A 19454-nucleotide genomic window follows, 5' to 3' on the forward strand; every position below is an offset into this window, starting at 1 on the left:
TTTAGTTTCAAGTCAAATGTGATTAGTTTCAGAATAATAAGAATATTTGCCACGGTATAATCTCCATTTTGAGGTTGAATAATTCTTCTCTCGCCTACTTGGTCAGCATTATATTACTTGAATTATTTAATCCCTTAACTTAGGCATCACAAAATTAAGTCAAATTGACCAGGCTTATATAGATTAGAATAGCAGCTAATTGGGCCTAATTAATCTTATTTGTAAAAGAACATCTAAAGCTAGTCTGTATGAATGGGAAATAGATCTTCCACTTCCAAATGACAAAGGCGTTGACCACTTCAATATTTGCAACAAAAAAAAGAAGTAATCCAAACTCTTGTATGAGATACCATTTCAATAAAAAAGGCAAGCACCAATTGACTTCATCTTAGTAGACTCAACACATCCAAACAACAAGATGTGGGAGATATATTATTTGTACCATTTTTAATCAATAAAATAAACACAATACTCTTGACTTCCTACAAAAATCCACAAAGGAAGAATGGATCAAAAGTTGAAGGTAAGCAAAAGCTGTTGAGATTTGTATGCAAACAAACAAAAGAAAAATAAAAATCAAACTTTATCTACATGGCAACTTGGAGGGTGGTTGGTTCTCTTCCATTTCATACATCTATGCTTGTTAATGTCAAGTGATAAATTAATGAAGAAATAAATTTAAGCAAAAAGGAAGAAGGTCCACATGATGACAGATTGAGTTTCCTTTACCTCATGCAACAAAATTAATACATAATGCATTTCTCATGGACAAATGACAGGTTCTGGAAGATGTAATACTTTATTCGGGATTAGACTTCTAACTACAATCCTAATTTTAAGCTTTTGTACGTGAGATAATTAGGGGCTAAATGACACAATTGGGCCAAATGTCATCTGGGTTCCTTTCTTTACAGCACCTAATTCCTTTTCCTATTCACGAGAAAGATGAGACGTCCCTTTCTCTCAATTTCCCTCTTTGTGTGTCATCCGTTTGCTCCACATCAACACTAATCAGGAGATAAGATGGTAGTATTTGGTGGCCTGTTAGAATCATTTTAAAATTGATGTTGATCAAGTCTTCTTCTTTTTCTTTTTCTTTTTTATCTTCCCATTAAACTCAAACTATTCATAATTAATCAAAGTTGGTAAGAACCCAGTTATATATACTTAGAATTAGCGCATGTGTAGTAAACTCCACAAAAAAAATTCTTGTTAGACAAGTATTAACCATATATATATCGATATTGTTAACTTTAATGTTTGAAAACTTGTACATACTTATAACTTAGTCCGCAGGCTTATGTCTAGAACCAGTTTGGTGCGAAGACCTGCACATCCCTGCCGTTACAAAGTCAAGAGTCAGCCATGACATTTCCCCAAACCCCTCTCAAGGAACCTTCATATATTTGGTAAGAGTAGTTGGTTGTTTTTCTTAATTTTAATTTTAATTTTCTATGCTTATTTGCATGCCTTGATCACCTACCTTATCGATCATCTCTCCCTCCTTAGAAATTAGAATTGGAGTTAGAATTCCTCCACCTTCTCCATCCTGGAGCTCTGCATGGACTACTGCTAGCAAGCTAGAGTAGTTCATCACTTGATTGCATGCAATATATATTTCACAAACCATGCACTCAAGGGCTTCATGGAGATCATTCCTCGCCGGTTGCTTCGGGGAGACGAGCGGGGGGACAAAAGTGCGGCCGAAGAAGATCGTGGAGAAGCAGAAGTCGACGGGGAGGATGTCGGTCTCCGACCTAAGCAACTCCACCGGCATGCTATCGCCGGAGGACCTCTCGCTGTCGCTCGTCGGCTCGAATCTCTACGTGTTCACCCTCGCGGAGCTGAAGACGGCCACGCAGGGCTTCTCGATGAGCAACTTCCTCGGCGAAGGCGGCTTCGGGCCGGTCTACAAAGGATTCATCGACGACAAGCTTAAGGGGGGATTGAAGGCCCAGTCGGTTGCCGTAAAACTACTAGACTTGGAAGGAGGAGTTCAAGGACACAAGGAATGGCTGGTAATAATATAATCCATGCATGATAATTACTATAAAAGTTTAGAGCTTCATTAATTCTTACATATTGTTTGATTTAATTCTGTCATTTTTTTGTTGAATTATGAATAGGCTGAGGTGATCTATCTTGGGCAATTGAGGCATCCCCATCTTGTTAAATTGATTGGATACTGCTACGAAGATGAGCATAGGCTTCTCGTCTACGAGTTCTTGGTGCGAGGCAGCTTGGAGAACCATCTATTTAAAAGTAAGTTGGTATTCCAATCCTTATCCTTATCAAATTTTTTGCTGGAAATTTAATTTGATAAAGTTGTTTTAAGTAGATCTGCCAACTCTCTCTTTAAAAATGGAAGAGCTAGAAACAATCACTTTCTGTTAACATAATATTGATGCTGCCTTGAAAAACAATTCATAGCCGATAGTTAATGGCAACTGGTGATTGAATGCAATAAATGGACAAGCCACTCAATGGAAATATCCAACAAGTCTATTCCATCAATTCAGATTTAGCTACAGACAATCTAACTCCTATCCTTGGAGTTGGTAAGGCAAAACAATATCCCCACAAGATATATTGCTCACTTCTAGCTTTTTAATACAAATAGTATTAAGACTTTAAGCAAACACTAATTTCATGGTAAAAAATAGGGTGAGAATGATAATAAAGACAAAACATAGGGTGTATTTGATGAATTTATCTAAATAAAATTATTTATGTAGGGTTTTTTGCATCTTTGCCGTGGTCAACACGCTTAAAGATCGCTGTGGGAGCCGCCAAGGGACTCGCCTTTCTCCACGGGAGCGAGAAGCCAGTGATCTACCGAGACTTCAAAGCATCCAACATCTTATTAGACTCGGTAATTATTCCACTAATTAATTCATTCATTACTTAGTTAATTAATCTTTCTTCTCTTCTACTAAACCTAACGATATCGTCTTCCAAGGGCCAATGAATCATTCGTTTAGAGAGAAACAAAAAAAAAAAAAAAAAAAAAAAAAAAAAAACGAGGAAGAGAATCTTAGACTAATGATAAGTGGATAACGATGGATGCCAACTTAACGCTGGGGGTGGGGGTCCATTTGATTGTAACCACACGAGAAGAATTATTCTATTTTGATCCCTCTACAGGAAATGAATGATATCTTAGGACGTTTCTTTTAGATTAGGACGAACTAATTAGTACAATTCGTACGCAAAACTAATTAAAATTGTTAGAACTATTCTGGAATTGCCTTTGATTCTTTTTAAAACTATTATTATAATTAATTTTAAATAAAATATACCTGACATATTTCATAGTACTGAGTTATTAAATATAATATTATATAGATTTTAAACTATTTTAATTAATTTGATTAAAAAAGGTAATATAATTTTGATGATAATTATAATATTTGCAGGACTATAATGCAAAGCTTTCGGACTTTGGGCTTGCAAAGGATGGGCCTGAAGGCGATGACACGCACGTGTCGACTCGAGTCATGGGCACACAGGGGTACGCTGCACCCGAGTACATTATGACAGGTACTATCCGTGATTCCTACTATCTTCTCATGTATTATTAATAATTTCTACTATCTTCTTATGTATTACATTTTGATCTCTTTTCAATTTTTAGGTCATCTTACGGCGAAGAGCGACGTATACAGCTTCGGAGTCGTCCTACTGGAGCTACTGACCGGGAGGCGATCGGTAGACAAGAACCGGCCGAGCCGAGAACAAAACCTGGTGGAGTGGGCGCGGCCAATCCTAACGGACCAAAGAAAGCTAGCCCGAATCATGGACCCAAAGTTGGATGGTCAGTACTCCACCAAAGGGGCCCAAAAGGCCGCATCTCTGGCCTACCAATGCCTGAGCCAGACCCCCAAATCCAGGCCCCAAATGGCCACCATAGTGGAGGCTTTGGAGCCACTCCTCAAGCTCGACGACGAACCCATCGAGCCATTCGTCTTCACCGTTGGGCCGCAGAGGGCTGCGGCAGACGAGAAGGTCCAAGGCAACGACAATGGCCATGGCCATGACCACGGCCACCATGGAAGGCATCAGGGGCACAGGCATAGGGTGAAGTCGCCCATGAGAGTGGCTCGCAATGGGGATGTGGGGAATGGGGTGTATCATAGGAACTCACCGAAGCAGCATAGATGAGAGTTGATTGATCATGGAGACATGGTACAGTGTACATAGCTGGCCTCTAGTGGCATGTTGTGATGTGAACTAGTAAACTGGCCCCTTCGGACAAGAAAAGTGTTTGTACGATGAACTGGAAATCATGGAGGGGCCACTCTTATTTGTAGTTTACAAGCCCATGGGCTGGTATTATTGGAATCTATTCATCATGATTCAAAAAAAAAAAAGGACTGTATTTATATACCTCTCCTATCTGTTAGCTTTGCATGGATGCTTTAACATGGCTCCCTTATTTGAGAGCAATGTATCTGAAAAAGAATAAAGATATTCTTGTGTTTCTGCTATTTAATAGATCAAAATTTAGTTGCTGATTAACTTTCATAGGTAAAAAGTTCAAAGGAGTACCTATGCAAAAACCGTAAATACCTTATATACTCTATAATAGAATTAACAAATTCTTATACTTACTCCATATATATAAACATCTATGTATATAACACTCAAAAGAGTACAAGGCCTCGAAAAGGAATGGACAAATAGAACTTTGCAGTCTGAACAGAGAGAAATCTCAGGCTAAGTAAAGAGAATCACTCTTCCTTCACCAATCTCTACTTCATTGTAATTTTCTAAAAGCTTAAACCCATAGAGAACGACAAGATTCCAACAATCAGTGATGTAGAGAGTTCCACGCATCTCTCTTGGTGACTGAAGAGGCCTTTACAAATCCATTATAGGACTGGAAACTTGTTCCCTCTGTGTTGACAAACATATTTCGTGCGAGCTAAGCATCCGATTACAGAATACTGTCAAAGTTCTTTCTCAAACACAATATAACTGGGGAAAACATCAGTATATTCTTCTTGTTCAAATGGATAAATGACTCCATTTACATCAAATAACACACTCAAAAGAAGGAATTCCTAGAAACTATCCTTCCAATTCACAAATGAAATCAACATAGATATTTATCACACAAATTTTTTCAGTTTCCAATACCATAAATCCTTGCTCTTATGGTTTATATACAATATGATGTGGATTCCTTGTACGTCCATCAACACCTAGTGGACTCCCCATGAATGTTGTCAAGAATGGCAAGCACACCAATCACAAAGGCCTGGTCGTAGCCTGGTTGCACCACCACTTTGTAGAAGTCCTTGCTTGCCATCATCTCCTTCATTTCCACCTATCAAATGTTTACTCCATGTTAGAAGGAATTCTAAGAATTCGTTATAAAAATGGCATTCTTTGTTGCATGGAAATTTATCCATAGGCAGGTTTATGACCTTCCCCTCCTTACCTGCGCCACAACTTTCCCTCTTCGATCTTTGATTGTGCAAGCCCTCTCATGGAATGATCCAGTCACCTCGAAATCCCAGCCTTTCTTATTTCCTTTCAGTTCTAGCGATATCCTAATCACATTCTTCATTGCTAGGAATGATTTTGGGTCATACAAGCTAAACACTAGCTTATCTGGTCTATTGTAGTCCATCAGGTATCCCTTCCATTGGTTGTGAATGCTTATAGCTTGAACAACACCTCCCTAGGAGCAGACATGAGCTCTGTGAAGATAATTATATATATGTATATATAGGCAACAAGGCAGAGGAGGAGGAAAAGGGATTTACCTTTTTGCGTATGAAGAGTATCGCAGCTCCATCGCCATCTCGGACAATCAACTCACCCTTAGCACCAAGAGTTCCGCAACCATCTACGCTGAACACCTTCCTTTGATCACAATTCATGACGACGAAGCCACCTCCATTCACAATATGAGGCCTCGTTCTTACTGTCAACACTACCTGAGAAGAAGAGCAAAAGATCTTGCTAACAATTGGTATTAGATTTACTTGTCCTCCCATGACTTCTTCCTTTGGTTTCTTTCAATCCTCTGGAGATGAAATAGCACACGTCAATGGAGTTCTTTGTTCAAAGGTTAGTAGACTTCTTAGCAGCAGCAAACGAGAACCGGAAACTGATTAAGTATACAGGGAAAACTCCTTTGAGTGTGGAGATCTCATGGATAAACTTGTATAACGTTTCATTCGAGTTATATAAAGGAAGTCACAGTTAAAGCAAGAGTTTGTGTAGAATTTGATGGCTCATGGAAGAGAATAATCCTACTTTCAGTTAGGTACTACTCAAAGAAGCATCTTTGAATGAAATTGCTTCAAGTTACCAACAACTATATATTTTAGGAGATCACTTTTGGCTGGAGCCTTGTGGCCTTACTTCGTACATACTACAAGCAAGTGCCAATCACTTCTTATAGTACTGTTTATGGATAAGCTCTTACCATGTCATGCATATCCATTTGGCTTTTGATTGGTGAGTGCATAACATGCATTCTAGGATTTTTTTTTTTTAGTTTAGTGTGTGGTAATATTTTGCTATTTTAAGTAATTACTTTATTGAAAATAACTACAAAGGGACTTTTAAATGTCCAATTCATTCGAATCATTCAGACTTTCATGCTTCATCAAGAGTACAGATTGCAACTCTTCAATCATCACAATGTTAAGAACACACAGGCTCTTGTTAAATGACAAACTGAAGGAAGGACTACACAAAAAGCTTACATAAATTGCATAGTTACGTCACTTGAAGTGCCTGTAACTCTGAAACTATCTATTCGGAGTATATCATTGCCTGAGCTTCACATTGATTCTCTTTGTGAAGCAAGCTAACCACATTTAACTTCATCACAAGACAAAGATTACACCATTCTCTAGCCAGAATTTACCTGTAAATTGAGGTGAAATACAGTATTGTCCTGCATCACACTCTTCAAGAAGAAGAGGCAGAACTCGGGCATGAGAATTTTCTTTAAGAAGCAACTGGGAAAGACAAGAAAGACATCTAACTATTTCTCCATTTTCCAGGTATACGCAACCGGGCTGCTCACTGTGTATCTTTTGTTAGTCCAAGATATCCGACCAAAAGCCTCCTTTTCGTGGGTTCTTTCTTTCTTAGATGCAAATGTTACACTGTATTTCAGCTTCTGCCCCACTCTCTTAAATACAAGCTTCAGGGGCTTCACTATAACACCCACACTATCAGGAGAACTAACCTTCACCTTGTATATGGACCCAGCTGGACCAACATTTGTGAGCTCCCTTCTATACTTCACAACCCTGGACCTCTCTCTGAACACAACTGAGAAGGATGGGTAGTTAAGGTTTCCTGGAGTTGATAATTTCCGTGAGCAAGCAACATTGGCCCCCTTAGTAATTACTTGGATGTGTTGAAGGGTGTAGTTCAAGGAGCAAAGGAAAGCAATGTAGTCATCAGTAGTTATGTCATAAATAAGTCCTGGAGAGAGAGCCTTCTGGGGGTCCACATGACCAGCACCGTAGGCAAATGGAGTTGCAGGTGAACCCCCGGCAGCATCCCGTAGAGGGGATTTTGTATTGTCTAGTGTGTATGCAGTGGTCATCAGGGCGGACTTTATAGCAGCTGGGCTCCAGTCAGGATGGGCGGCCTTGAGGAGTGCTGCAACCCCGCTAATATGTGGACATGACATAGATGTTCCTGTAATATTAAAAAAGAATTGTCAGGCAAACAAGCAAAACAATATTATGCGAGAATGTCAAAAATTGCAATTAGATGAATGGCCTAACTATAATGAAGCAAAATATGTTCTAATAACAACAAATTCTTGCACCTCCTTCTCAGTTATGAAAGTGTCAATTGTTATCACCAGTAGTTCTACTTCATCTTCACCTGCTTTACAATCTCCATGACCTCCCTCTTCTCTAATATCCATTCTACCCCAAGTTTTACTAGCCATTGCTTTCCATACCTATGGAATTTGACTGGTATACAGCATATAGTGTGTTGGGAATACAGAAAAATCAGTAAGCAGTATGCAATTCTGGAAATAATAGTTAAGATACCACAATAAAAACTATAAAAAAAGAGGTGAGCTTCCTGGAATGATTATCAGGAACAAATTATGATTCCTGGTATAAATTGTTGTCTTCTAAAAGCAAACAGTACATAAATCAGATCGTCTTCTATTTCATTTTTATCTATTAAACATAGAAGAACATGCAAGTTCTGAATTGCTTTTGGAGAGGACAAGCATAGAGCCAAAACAACTTAAAATATATAAACAGGATATCTTCACATGGGAGGCTTGAGGTATTGAGTTAGCTTCAATACAAACCATACAAAACTAATTCTTGCAAGTAGAGAGGTTCACATGCAGATGCACAAATCCCTTCCAAAGATTAGCTTCAATTAACTTTAAAGTGTTATTTTGAGTTCTACCAACTTATAAAAAAAAATCTAAGAATAAAATTGCTCTAAAGCAGTAACGGACCGTGAGAACAAAGAGCAAACACATACCGGACATGATATTGAACGCAGTTCTCCGGCCATCCATAGCCAGGCCGGTTGGCCCGACAGCCCCCGACCACCCCGCCAAGATATTAACCCCCGGACCAATCAAATCCGGCTTCAAAATCTCCGGCAATACTGCATTTGGCCCCCTTGAACTAAATGCGGCCACCACCGGCGAAGGCCGCACTCCAAGCACCGTGCCCCCAAAACTCAATACTGCTCTTGGATCCCTATCTCTTTGCACATACTTCCTTATAAGATCCCCCGCCTTCTTCCCCACCGCCAAAGCCGGCAATAAATGGCTGTCTGCCACCATCTCCTCTCCGCTTGCCGCCGTGTTCGCCAGTATCATCCCCGCCCCTCCCGCCGCCTTCACCACCGCCCCCTTCTCCACACGTGCGGTCACCCCCCGGTCGCACAAGACGATCTTCCCACGGACGTGAGTTGGGTCTAGTGTTCCGGTGAGGCAGAGCTTGCTCGCGTTGGTCTTCCCACCGCCGTAGACGATGAGGTGCATCTTGGAACCCAAACCTTTGCCAGAGTAGAGGGAGACTCCCGCGAGACGGTCGCCGGAGGCGAGGAGGGCATAGGCGGGGAAGTCGCGATCGAGGGTTCCGGCACCGACAGTGGCGATCCAGGGAGCCGCGTTGGCGACGGAGGAGCGGGAGGGGCCGCTGTTGCCAGCGGAGCAGGATACGAAGACACCTGCGGCGGCGGCGGAGAAGGCGGCGACGGCGATCGTATCGCGGAAGTAGGGAGCGGCGCCGCCTCCGAGGGAGAGTGAGAGGACGTCCACGCCGTCGGATACAGCGGCCTCGATGCCGGCGAGGATGTCGGAACCGAGGCAACCGGAGGACCAGCAGACCTTGTAGGCCGCCACGCGGGTGCCGATCGCCATGCCACGTGCTACCCCGGCGGCGTACCTGTGATTTAAATCATTGTTTTCTTTACAAAAGATAGTGATTTTTTAAACGTAAAACCAATTTCAGATTAAGTTCAAACGTTAAAACTATTTCCATCGCAAAATATCCAAATATAATATGATTTCAAATTGAAATCCACTGGAGAAAAGGAGGAGAGATGTGTGAGCTATTAACAATACCCAAGTAGACTAGCATTGGTGACCGGCAAACCGGCAACAGTGGAGGCCGTATGCGTCCCGTGTCCATCTCGATCCCTCGCTGAGGCGAACTCCTTCCCACTACCGGCAGCGCGAAATCCTTTCGAGAAGCTTCTCGCCCCGACTAGCTTCCGATTACACAGCGACGGCGAGAAATCCACCCCAGCTTCGCACGCCCCTCGCCACCTCCCCGGGACTGGCGGGAGCGAGTTAACTGCACCGTCGGCGAAGCTCGGAGATTCGGGCCAGACGCCGGTGTCCAGGACCCCGACGATGACGTCGCGCGACGCGGACTCGACGGCCTGGATCGGGACAGAGGTGGGGGAGAGACCGAGGAAGGAAGGGGTCCGGGTGGTGTGGAGGCGGAGGATGGGGTCGCGATGGATGAGGAGGACGGAGGGGTGGCGGCGGAGCAGCGGGAGGTGCTGGGGGAAGAGCACGGCGGCAAAGCCGTGGGCGGCGGCTGAGTAGGAGTAGAGAAGGTGATCAGATGGGGGAATAGATAGGGATTGGAGAGTGGATTCGAACCAGTGGGATGGGGTGGGGTGGATCGAAGGGCGGTGAGATGGGTTCATGTACACGATGTAGGTTTTGTTGGAAGAAACCATTGTAGTTATGCAAGTGGAGAGGAAGAAGAAGAGGAATAGAGGATATGCCGCCATGGTTTCGTGAGGAAGTTAGCTGGTCCTAGTGGCTTACTGCTTCTCCTTCCTCTTCTTCGTCGCAATATTAATGGGTAAAAAAGGAAGAGAAGAGAAATATTTTGCATACAGAACCTTGCACTTTGGAGATTTCACTTACACCCTTGCACTTTTCCATATTTCGCAAATCTCAGCGCGCAGTGTTTTTAAAATGCAGGAGGTGGTGTCGTTCTCGTGTCTGACTGGTTCATGAAAAAGTTTGGAATTAATTAAATGTGAAGGTTGTTTTCGTAAATCGGATCCCCACTGTAAATTGAACTGTTATCTAATTTTTGAGACATCACAGGAACTTATGCAGCAGCTACTCTTACCAACACTAATATTTTTGATACAATATATTTTATTATCCTTTATATTACATTAATTCAGTTTTAACAAATAGCAAACTGAGTTTAGTGCACAGTTTCCGAGGCCAATGTCTTTACTGGGGTTAGGAATGCGATTAGACACACGGTGTCTTTTTGTTTTGAGCCGAGCCTCGGGGCTCGGATTCCGTGACCGCGATGCTGCTCAGGGTTCGATGGGCCCGCGCGGGGACCACACTGACTGTGGCTCCTCAAACCTCCACCGTTTCCCGCCTAATTATTATGGTTTTAGCTGTTTAAAATTTCCGGCAGCAGGATATGAAAAAAATTAAATTAAAAAAGAAAAGAAAAGAAGGAGAGAGATAATTTAGAAATTTATCATGGGATAAGGGATAGAAAAATAATAAAAGAAGGTATTTAATTTTAATTAATTTTACTACACTTTCCTTGATTTAATATAAATAGATATTTTATAGTTTTAGTCTATGAAGACATACATATATATCCTCTTTAATCTTCTAGTAGTTGAAAGTAATCTAAAAAGATTTTAACTCTTAATCTCTTAATGAGCTATTAGCAACAACAATGATGGGAAAATTGAAGTGCAACGGCTAGTTAGTTGGAAAGGAATAGTGGGGGCAACGCCATCAGTGCACTGCTCTGGACTGCACTCCAAGTAAGTATGATAATTAAAGTTGTTGTTCTTTTTTTAATAATTAAAGTTGTTGGTTGCCATCTTTCTTCTTTTCCTTTCGCTAGGTAGGAGGAAGAGATTATTTATTAATATTTTGGTGCATTGCCATCAATACCACTCAAGTGTGAGTGGTAGTAGGTCTCATCCACTATGTACAATTCTACTGTCATCCATGTTTCGGGTATAATTAAGGCCATAGTTAGGATGACAAATCCCCTTTACTTATCATCATGTACTAAGTGTGAATGTGACAATGGCATGCGTCATGCTCATGCGTATGGCTTAACCTATGATCATTTTTATTTTTGATTGATAGAGATAATGGATGCTAATCATAAGCTAAACAGAATGACTAATATTTTCCAATTGATAAGTTAAATGAGACACAAATTATCCAAATTACTGTACTTAATGGGCTATAAATATATATATATATATATATATATGTTCACAAGCCCGTATAAGGCCCAATAAGTAAGACATAATGAAAAAGGCCCACTAAGATGGGCTCCACCTGGCCCAGAAGATTGGTATAAATAATGGAGAGAGTGAATAAAACTAAAATGGTAAAGCCCATTAGCCCGTATAACGTTCCAATAGAATACTAAAGCCCATTAGCCTAACCCACTATGATTCTATATTTCCATCTCAACATCACACCAATAATGTAACACGTACGCTGACCTCAATCTTCTTAATTTCTTCCATGAACTCAATCCACCCAGACAGTATCTAATCATTTATCTTTAATCAATTAATTTTTTTAATAGAGTGAGAGTTTATACGCTAATTAGAAACTAAATAAAATAATTAGATTTGTAAGTTAGACAATTAAATAGATCTTTCTAACAATTTAGTTACAACGAATTCAAGCTATATACATAGTATTGCTTCGATGAAAATAACTGCTGAACAATAGTAATAGTCTTATATTCTTCCTCACCTATCTTCTTTACCACCACTGCTGTCCCTCCCCATCACCTTTATTCTCTTTCTCTTCCTCCTCTTTTTCTTCTTCTCCTTTTCTAGAAAGAGAAAATAAGAATAAAAATAACAAAAATAATTTATATATTTATAAATCATTTTATATATTATAATAAAAATATTTATTTTTAATATCGTCTAAATTAACCAGTATGTTAAATAAAAATTATATAAAAAAAGAAGTATTATATTACAAAATTCTCGTTAATAAAATATGAATTATAAAATATAAGGTGAAATTATAAAAATATTTTAATTTTACTGTGAAAAAGAAGCCCACTTTTAGCCTTTTGGATGTGATGAATCTTTTGGAAGGAAGGACATTATGTCGGTGTATAAAAAATCTATCTAGATTCTCGGAATATATTATTGTCATGGGCCTCGTCTCGTGGCAGTCTTTTTCTTTAATCGATGGGATCGTCTCATCGCTTCTTTATCGACCGTAATAATTATTGTTGTTGTTATTATATATATATTTATTTATATATAGCAGAATAATTATTGTTAGATCCCATCGTTGATTTCTTTTACAACTTTTTTATAAATAATTTCTTAACTATATAAATATGTTAGCTTTTTATATAGCTTATGATTAACATACAACATCCATCAAAATAATGCAGAGAAAGTTAATACGCAAAACTTGCACGCCATTCTCGTGCCACTTTTGCATGCGAATATAAAAACATGCATGCTGAAGTTGCAAAATAGTTTTATATATTGTAGCACCCCTCGAGAAGGATATTTATATTTTGCGCTAAAATTACGTCTCTGATAAATAAAAACAAAATAGAAAAATCTTAAAATCTTTTTGCAAATAATTTCTCGTTTACTAAAATCAAAGAAATTTTATTATGTAACGATGTAGATTAATTCAACGTCGAAGGCTACGACCAATTCGATTAGAGAAGCAGGTAGGTAGGTAGGTGGGAGCCAACGAAGACCCATATTTGCAAGTTTGAACACCGCATGTGATGACGAGTTCCGAAGCGTTGTTACCGTACACGTGCACATGAATACAATATAAATAGAACAGCCTGAGATATAATAATAATAATAAGTAAATAAATGAGATTTTAATGCACCCATTGATTTAGAAGAAGAAAAAATGTCACCAATGGAAGCCAAAACCATTGGCCATCATCACACCAATAATCAACAAGTTTGAAATCGTGGTCAATTAAATTTGAACTCACATCCCAATGCTTAATGTTCTTGGGAACAACTCCAGATAGCAATTAAAATAGGATTTGAAACGTTGCTAATGTTATATTAATAAGAAGTTTTCGCCCTCAAAGACGCACTCTTATTACTTAAAAGAAGACGTAGAAATATCACCTATCTTGACGATGACTCATTATTACTCGTGAATAAAATGAAAAGTCTCACTGATACTTATTAAAGATGGCATGTATTTTAAGTTTTATGTATCTATATTTTTAAAGTTAATCATATATATATCGTGAATTTAATAAAGTTAGTGACAGTAGAAATCGATGTTTTGGATGTACATGTGAGGAGTTATCCTCTAAATTACTAATAAGAGAGAATAACTTTGGCTGAATTATGTTAAATTTGGCGAAAATTTAACGGTCTTATTTTCGTCGGAAGTACATAAAATAATTATAATAAAAAATTATATAGAAGAGTAAAGCAAATTCTAAATAGTTACAGTGAGGTAATATATATACATATATTATTATTATTATTTTAAAACTGAGCTGTAGAATAAAAAAAGTAAAGGTCAGGCTGGTCAAGGATAAGAAAACTAACGAAATAAAATTTCTTATTTGACTGAATCTTTTAAAATTTCTTCAGTTTGACTTGAATTTATTATAAGGGCCAACGCGTGGATGGAATTCAAAAATATCTTTAGAATTTAATCCACGCCCTCCTTGTTTCTATGTTAAGACGAGGGGAAAAAAATGGTTTTAGACTAATATGATATAAAACAATGACCAAAAAAATAATTCTATTAAGCTAATTATTATTGCAAGAAGTAAGTTTTATATATCTCCTTTGCTTGTCTTACTTTATTCTATAACAACTAGGAGTCTGGGAATAAGTAACAAGTCGTATCTTTAAAAATTTGAGGAATGTTTCTCATGTAGTAATTTATGATTAGTATCTTAATTTTTCTCTCTTCATCATTTGCTAATTAAAAAGAGGGAACTTAGTGTGTATTTTGTCCTCCATGGACCCTGCGTAGGTGGAATCCTCCTTTTTTTACCCCCTTTTTTATTCTTCTTAAAATTAATTTAAATGTACGTTAATATAGGTTAGTAAAGTTATGCAAGTTAAGTAATAGGTGTGCTAATTATTAAATCTCTTTCATATTTCATAGCAACAATAATAAAGTTAATACGATGATAAAGCTAGATAAAATTCTTAAATTATTATTATTTTATATGTACACTATTATAAAAAAAAAAAAACTGATCTAAGTAAATTTTTTTTAAAAGAAAAAATATATTATATATATAACATAAAAATAAACAAAAAAGAATGGAAGAATGGGGCTATGTTAATGTTAGTCTTTCAAGCTGTCCAAGTAGCGCACTCCACTCCCAGGAAACTCCCACTTCCCCCACCTGCATCTCTCTATCTCTTATCTCTCTTATCTCTCTCTCATGCATGGGAGACAAACCTCCTAAAAGCTAAAAGCTAAAAGCACCCAGAGAAAGAATAATAAAGAAGAAAAACGTGTAGAAACTGGGAAAATAGGAAACTAGGGGCCACCTTCCACTTTCCAATTTCTCTTCCTCCCACCATGCTGCCTTTGACTCTTCTACATATATACCTACTTCAGGCTTCCACACCACCAGATTAATTAACAACTCTCCCAACTCCAATCGTCTCCATCTCTCTTCCTAAACACCCCCAAAGTTTGCATAAACAGAGCAGGAGAGGAAAAGGGGAGAAGGACCCAAGAAGGAAGAGGGAAAGCTATGGCTGCTTGCAAAGAGATCATTGGCTTCTCTCACATAGAGAAATCATCTCTCCTCCCTGCTCCTAAAAATGTTCTACTTCATCAAAGATCAAATGGGCTCTCCTTCTCTTCCCCTGCTCTCTTCTCTCCAGCCCAGAGGAGGAGGAGGTGCCCAAGAACGACGACAAGGGCCGCGGCGATGAAGCCGATACTGGCGGCGACGACTAGCCAAAATTTGGTGAAGGCGGTCAAAGAGCCGGTTAAGTTCAAGGTGAGGGCTGCGTTGACCGTGAGGAGGAAGAGCAAGGAGGATCTCAAGGATACGATCGCTAATCATCTTGATGCGTTCGCTGACATGGTTGGCAGAAATGTCGTCTTGGAGCTCATCAGTACTGAGATCAATCCAAGTGAGCTCCTTTTCCCTCTCTACCCATTCGAATCTGACCATTCTCTCGCCGACCCAGTAAATCTTTTGTTAGGAAATCAAAGAAGTTGCTTCCTCTTCGCAATCATTTCTCCTTATTTGAATCTTATCTTATATAAATAGGGACAAGAACCCCAAAAAAGAGTGGCGAGGCTGTGATCAAAGACTGGTCCGAAAAGAGGCATGTCAAAGGAGAGCGCGTGGTTTATACTGCAGAGTTCATGGTGGACTCGGCCTTCGGCGAGCCCGGCGCCATCACGGTGGCCAACCGCCACCAGCGAGAGTTCTTCTTGGAGAGCATCGTCGTCGAGGGGTTCGCCGCCGGTCCGGTCCACTTCGCCTGCAACTCCTGGGTCCAATCCACCAAAGACCTCCCTACCAAGAGAGTCTTTTTTATCAACAAGGTGAGCTTTTGCATAAAGATCTACTCTTACTTGCAGTAATTATGATCGCATACGCTTGGTAGTGTGTCACTATCATCTCTAGAATTTTGACTCGTTCGTTAATAAACAAAAAACCCGGAAGAATGACTTAGTCGTAAATATAATCGTTTATATATATATATATATATATATATATATATATATATATATTCCCTCAAATTTTTGGTAAAATTCTAATAGCTATTGTGAATATTTGTGCAGCCGTATCTACCATCAGAGACACCTGCAGGGCTTAAAGAGCTAAGAGAGAAGGAGCTGAATGATTTAAGAGGCGACGGCACAGGTGTTCGGAAATTATCCGATAGGATTTACGACTATGCCACTTACAATGACTTGGGCAATCCTGACAAGGGACCAGAGTTTGCACGGCCGGTTATCGGCGGCGAGAAGATACCGTATCCTCGGCGATGTCGGACGGGCCGGCCGCCTACCGATACTAGTAAGTCGATCTCAGATATTATGTTAACTTAAATTATATTTTAAAAAAGAATTACAGTTAAACCGTCAATCTATTTGACAAGATGAGTCTAAATTTGTAGTTTCCAGGAACCTTGATTAGGTTTGACTCCTCTTCTTAGATTCGTATATCATTGGATTTCTGACTTAAAATCAGCTTATAAGGCAACTGCTTAACGACAGCTATTGGACAAGATTTTCTTGTTTGATCAGCTAGCCAAACCTGAAAACTTTGAGGCTACAAATAATTTACAAACAACCAAAATTAAGATAAACATTAATTTGGTTTTAATATTTATATTTAAAGCATTTATAATTAGTTACTGTTTTTATTTTATATAAAAATTAATCGTACTAAATCACTGTGCACCGTACACAGATATGCTAGCAGAGAGTCGAGTAGAGAAACCCCATCCGATCTACGTTCCCCGGGACGAGGCATTCGAGGAGACGAAGCAAGGCGCCTTCTCCAAGGGGCGGCTCAGGGCGGTGCTGCACACCCTGATTCCATCCCTCGTTGCCTCCATCTCAGCTGAGAACCATGACTTCCAAGGCTTCCACCAGATTGACAACCTCTACAAGGAGGGCCTCAAGCTCAAGTTGGGCCTCCAGGATCAGATGCTCTTTAAGAAGATCCCATTTGTCCAAAAGATCCAGGAGTCCAGTGAGGGCATGCTACGTTACGATACTCCAAAAATCCTCTCCAGTAAGTCAGAAGCTTTTTTTTTTCTTTTCTTAAAAGCAAGAGGCTGGATGTCTTTATTTGTAAATTAACTGATTGTGTGATGCGAATGTTCAGAGGACAAGTTCGCGTGGCTCCGCGACGATGAGTTTGCTCGCCAGACGGTTGCCGGGATAAACCCCGTTAACATCGAGAGGCTTAAGGTAATATTCTTCATATTGTTTCTACTCAAACTCACTCGTAAGTAAGTAAGTAAGTAACAAAGGGGAGTTATTATTCTCCACAGGTATTTCCTCCGGTAAGCAAGCTGGATCCGGCCGTCTACGGCCCACCCGAATCCGCCATCACTGAGGCTCATATTGCCGGCCAGCTTAACGGGCTCACGGTCCAACAGGTACACATTGATACAATCCCAATTCACGACCACTCTTCTAATCAAAATTAGTATATGATTAATGATCAATTAATCTAACGTTGCTGTGTTTAATTAATGAAGGCCTTGGACGAGAACAAGCTGTTCGTATTAGACCACCATGACACGTACCTCCCGTTCTTGGATCGGATCAACAAGATGGACGGCAGGAAAGCGTACGGGACCCGAACCATCTTTTTCCTGACCCCACTTGGCACACTAAAGCCCGTGGCCATTGAGTTGGGCCTTCCTCCGGCCCGCCTAGGTGGGCCTCGGCCTAGTAGGGTACTGACCCCACCCTGCGACGCCACCACCAATTGGCTCTGGATGCTCGCCAAGGCTCACGTGGGATCCAACGACGCTGGGGTCCACCAGCTCGTGAACCACTGGTAAATATATTTTTTTATAATCCACGTGGGCCCGGAAACTTTAGTATTCTAGAATAAAAAAGTTAAAATTAAAATATTGTGATGGTTTTTTACTTTAGGTTGAGGACGCATGCGAGCATGGAGCCGTTCATACTGGCGGCGCACCGGCAGCTGAGCGCGATGCATCCGGTGTTCAAGCTGCTGCATCCGCACATGCGGTACACGCTAGAGATCAATGCGCTGGCGCGGCAGAACCTGATCAACGCTGACGGGGTGATCGAGTCCTGCTTCACTCCCGGTCCGGTCGGCGGGGAGCTCAGCGCTGCCTACTACCGGGAAAGCTGGAGGTTCGACCTGGAGGGTCTTCCTGCTGATCTCATTCGCAGGTACTTTCTTTTCTTTCTAAATCTTAATCTCAACATTTATAGAACATAATGAGTGTGAAATAAAATTTCATTTTTTTTTACATATCACCACATACTCAGTTTGATCTCATTATTTTTCTTTGTTTCTATATTAAATTTCAGAGGAGTAGCTGTGGAGGACCCTACCGAACCTCACGGCCTCAAGCTCCTAATCCCGGACTACCCCTACGCCAACGACGGCCTCCTCCTCTGGTCCACCATCCAATCCTACGTCTCCTCCTACGTCCGCCTCTACTACCCGGACTCGAACCGGATCCGATCCGACGTGGAGCTCCAATCATGGTACACCGAGTCGATCCACGTGGGCCACGCCGACCTCCGCCACGCGCCATGGTGGCCCCCGCTCTCCACCCCGGCCGACCTCGTCTCCTTCCTCACCACCCTCATCTGGCTCGCCTCCGCCCAGCACGCCGCGTTAAACTTTGGTCAGTACCCGCTCGGCGGCTACGTCCCGAACCGGCCGCCCCTCATGCGGCGGCTGGTCCCCGCCGCAGACGACGAGGAGTTCCTCGCCGACCCGCTGCAGTACTTCCTCGGCGCGATGCCCGGGGTCCTGGAGGCGACCAAGTTCATGGCGGTGGTGGACACGCTGTCCACGCACTCGCCGGACGAGGAGTACCTCGGGGGCGACGTGTCGAGGGATTGGACCGGGGACGAGAGGGCCTTAGCGGCGTACGAGGAGTTCGCCGCCGAGGTGCGCCGCGCCGAGGAGGAGATCGCGAGGAGGAACGGGAATGCGGCGAGTAGGAACCGGTGCGGAGCCGGGGTGCTGCCGTACGAGTTGCTGGTGCCCAGCTCGGATCCTGGAGTCACGTGCCGAGGAGTTCCCAATAGCATCTCCATATAATTGATTGCCTCGTCTTCTATCCGGAGGATATCCGTTGATTTATTTAATTCTTATTTTTTTTAGGGAAAAAAAAATATTCTCTTAATGAAAAGAGGCTACTATACTGATCGAGAAGGCGAATTAGGTTGTAATTTTGTAATATTTGAATGGTTAGTGCAAACTGTACACTTTTGTTAA

At 41.0% G+C, this 19454-nt stretch overlaps 4 protein-coding genes across 4 annotated transcripts; 2 read left to right on the forward strand and 2 right to left on the reverse strand.

Annotated features, from left to right (window-relative positions):
- Positions 1–1189: 1189 nt before the first annotated feature.
- LOC140781374 (serine/threonine-protein kinase RIPK-like) lies at positions 1190–4487 on the forward strand. Its single transcript, XM_073127326.1, has 6 exons — positions 1190–1409; positions 1510–2018; positions 2127–2262; positions 2736–2872; positions 3417–3540; positions 3635–4487. The coding sequence occupies exons 2-6, from the start codon at positions 1629–1631 to the stop codon at positions 4159–4161; spliced, it is 1314 nt and encodes a 437-aa protein (XP_072983427.1). The 5' UTR covers positions 1190–1409; positions 1510–1628; the 3' UTR covers positions 4162–4487.
- Positions 4488–4978: 491 nt separating this feature from the next.
- On the reverse strand, positions 4979–6300 carry LOC140799724 (protein LURP-one-related 6-like). The gene is made up of 3 exons (XM_073154176.1): positions 5772–6300; positions 5444–5686; positions 4979–5329 (listed from the first exon to the last, which is right to left on the reverse strand). Exons 1-3 carry the CDS (start codon positions 6003–6005, stop codon positions 5198–5200), a joined length of 609 nt encoding a protein of 202 aa, XP_073010277.1. The 5' UTR covers positions 6006–6300; the 3' UTR covers positions 4979–5197.
- A 276-nt stretch (positions 6301–6576) lies between these two features.
- LOC140780758 (subtilisin-like protease SBT1.8) lies at positions 6577–10345 on the reverse strand. The gene is made up of 3 exons (XM_073126508.1): positions 9590–10345; positions 8494–9410; positions 6577–7674 (listed from the first exon to the last, which is right to left on the reverse strand). Exons 1-3 carry the CDS (start codon positions 10267–10269, stop codon positions 7007–7009), a joined length of 2265 nt encoding a protein of 754 aa, XP_072982609.1. The 5' UTR covers positions 10270–10345; the 3' UTR covers positions 6577–7006.
- A 4736-nt stretch (positions 10346–15081) lies between these two features.
- LOC140794714 (probable lipoxygenase 6) lies at positions 15082–19454 on the forward strand. Its single transcript, XM_073146855.1, has 9 exons — positions 15082–15627; positions 15768–16048; positions 16289–16526; positions 16923–17249; positions 17343–17428; positions 17512–17619; positions 17722–18026; positions 18125–18391; positions 18533–19454. Exons 1-9 carry the CDS (start codon positions 15240–15242, stop codon positions 19275–19277), a joined length of 2745 nt encoding a protein of 914 aa, XP_073002956.1. The 5' UTR covers positions 15082–15239; the 3' UTR covers positions 19278–19454.

This window comes from Typha latifolia, chromosome 1 (assembly GCF_019914945.1).
Source record: "Typha latifolia isolate L0001 chromosome 1, TyphaL0001v2, whole genome shotgun sequence".
In the NCBI taxonomy this organism is placed as follows: domain Eukaryota; kingdom Viridiplantae; phylum Streptophyta; class Magnoliopsida; order Poales; family Typhaceae; genus Typha; species Typha latifolia.

Coding starts and splice junctions, on each gene's coding strand:
- LOC140781374 (XM_073127326.1), top strand. CDS start 1,629: ATGCACTCAAGGGCTTCATGGAGATCATTCCTCGCCGGTTGCTTCGGG. Junction 2,019..2,126: donor AAGGACACAAGGAATGGCTG/GTAATAATATAA, acceptor AATTATGAATAG/GCTGAGGTGATCTATCTTGG. Junction 2,873..3,416: donor CCAACATCTTATTAGACTCG/GTAATTATTCCA, acceptor TAATATTTGCAG/GACTATAATGCAAAGCTTTC.
- LOC140799724 (XM_073154176.1), bottom strand. CDS start 6,005: ATGGGAGGACAAGTAAATCTAATACCAATTGTTAGCAAGATCTTTTGC. Junction 5,687..5,771: donor TACTCTTCATACGCAAAAAG/GTAAATCCCTTT, acceptor GTCTGCTCCTAG/GGAGGTGTTGTTCAAGCTAT. Junction 5,330..5,443: donor GAGGGAAAGTTGTGGCGCAG/GTAAGGAGGGGA, acceptor AACATTTGATAG/GTGGAAATGAAGGAGATGAT.
- LOC140780758 (XM_073126508.1), bottom strand. CDS start 10,269: ATGGCGGCATATCCTCTATTCCTCTTCTTCTTCCTCTCCACTTGCATA. Junction 9,411..9,589: donor ACCAATGCTAGTCTACTTGG/GTATTGTTAATA, acceptor TTTAAATCACAG/GTACGCCGCCGGGGTAGCAC. Junction 7,675..8,493: donor TGCGTTCAATATCATGTCCG/GTATGTGTTTGC, acceptor TTAATATTACAG/GAACATCTATGTCATGTCCA.
- LOC140794714 (XM_073146855.1), top strand. CDS start 15,240: ATGGCTGCTTGCAAAGAGATCATTGGCTTCTCTCACATAGAGAAATCA. Junction 16,049..16,288: donor GAGTCTTTTTTATCAACAAG/GTGAGCTTTTGC, acceptor ATATTTGTGCAG/CCGTATCTACCATCAGAGAC. Junction 17,620..17,721: donor ACGGGCTCACGGTCCAACAG/GTACACATTGAT, acceptor TAATTAATGAAG/GCCTTGGACGAGAACAAGCT.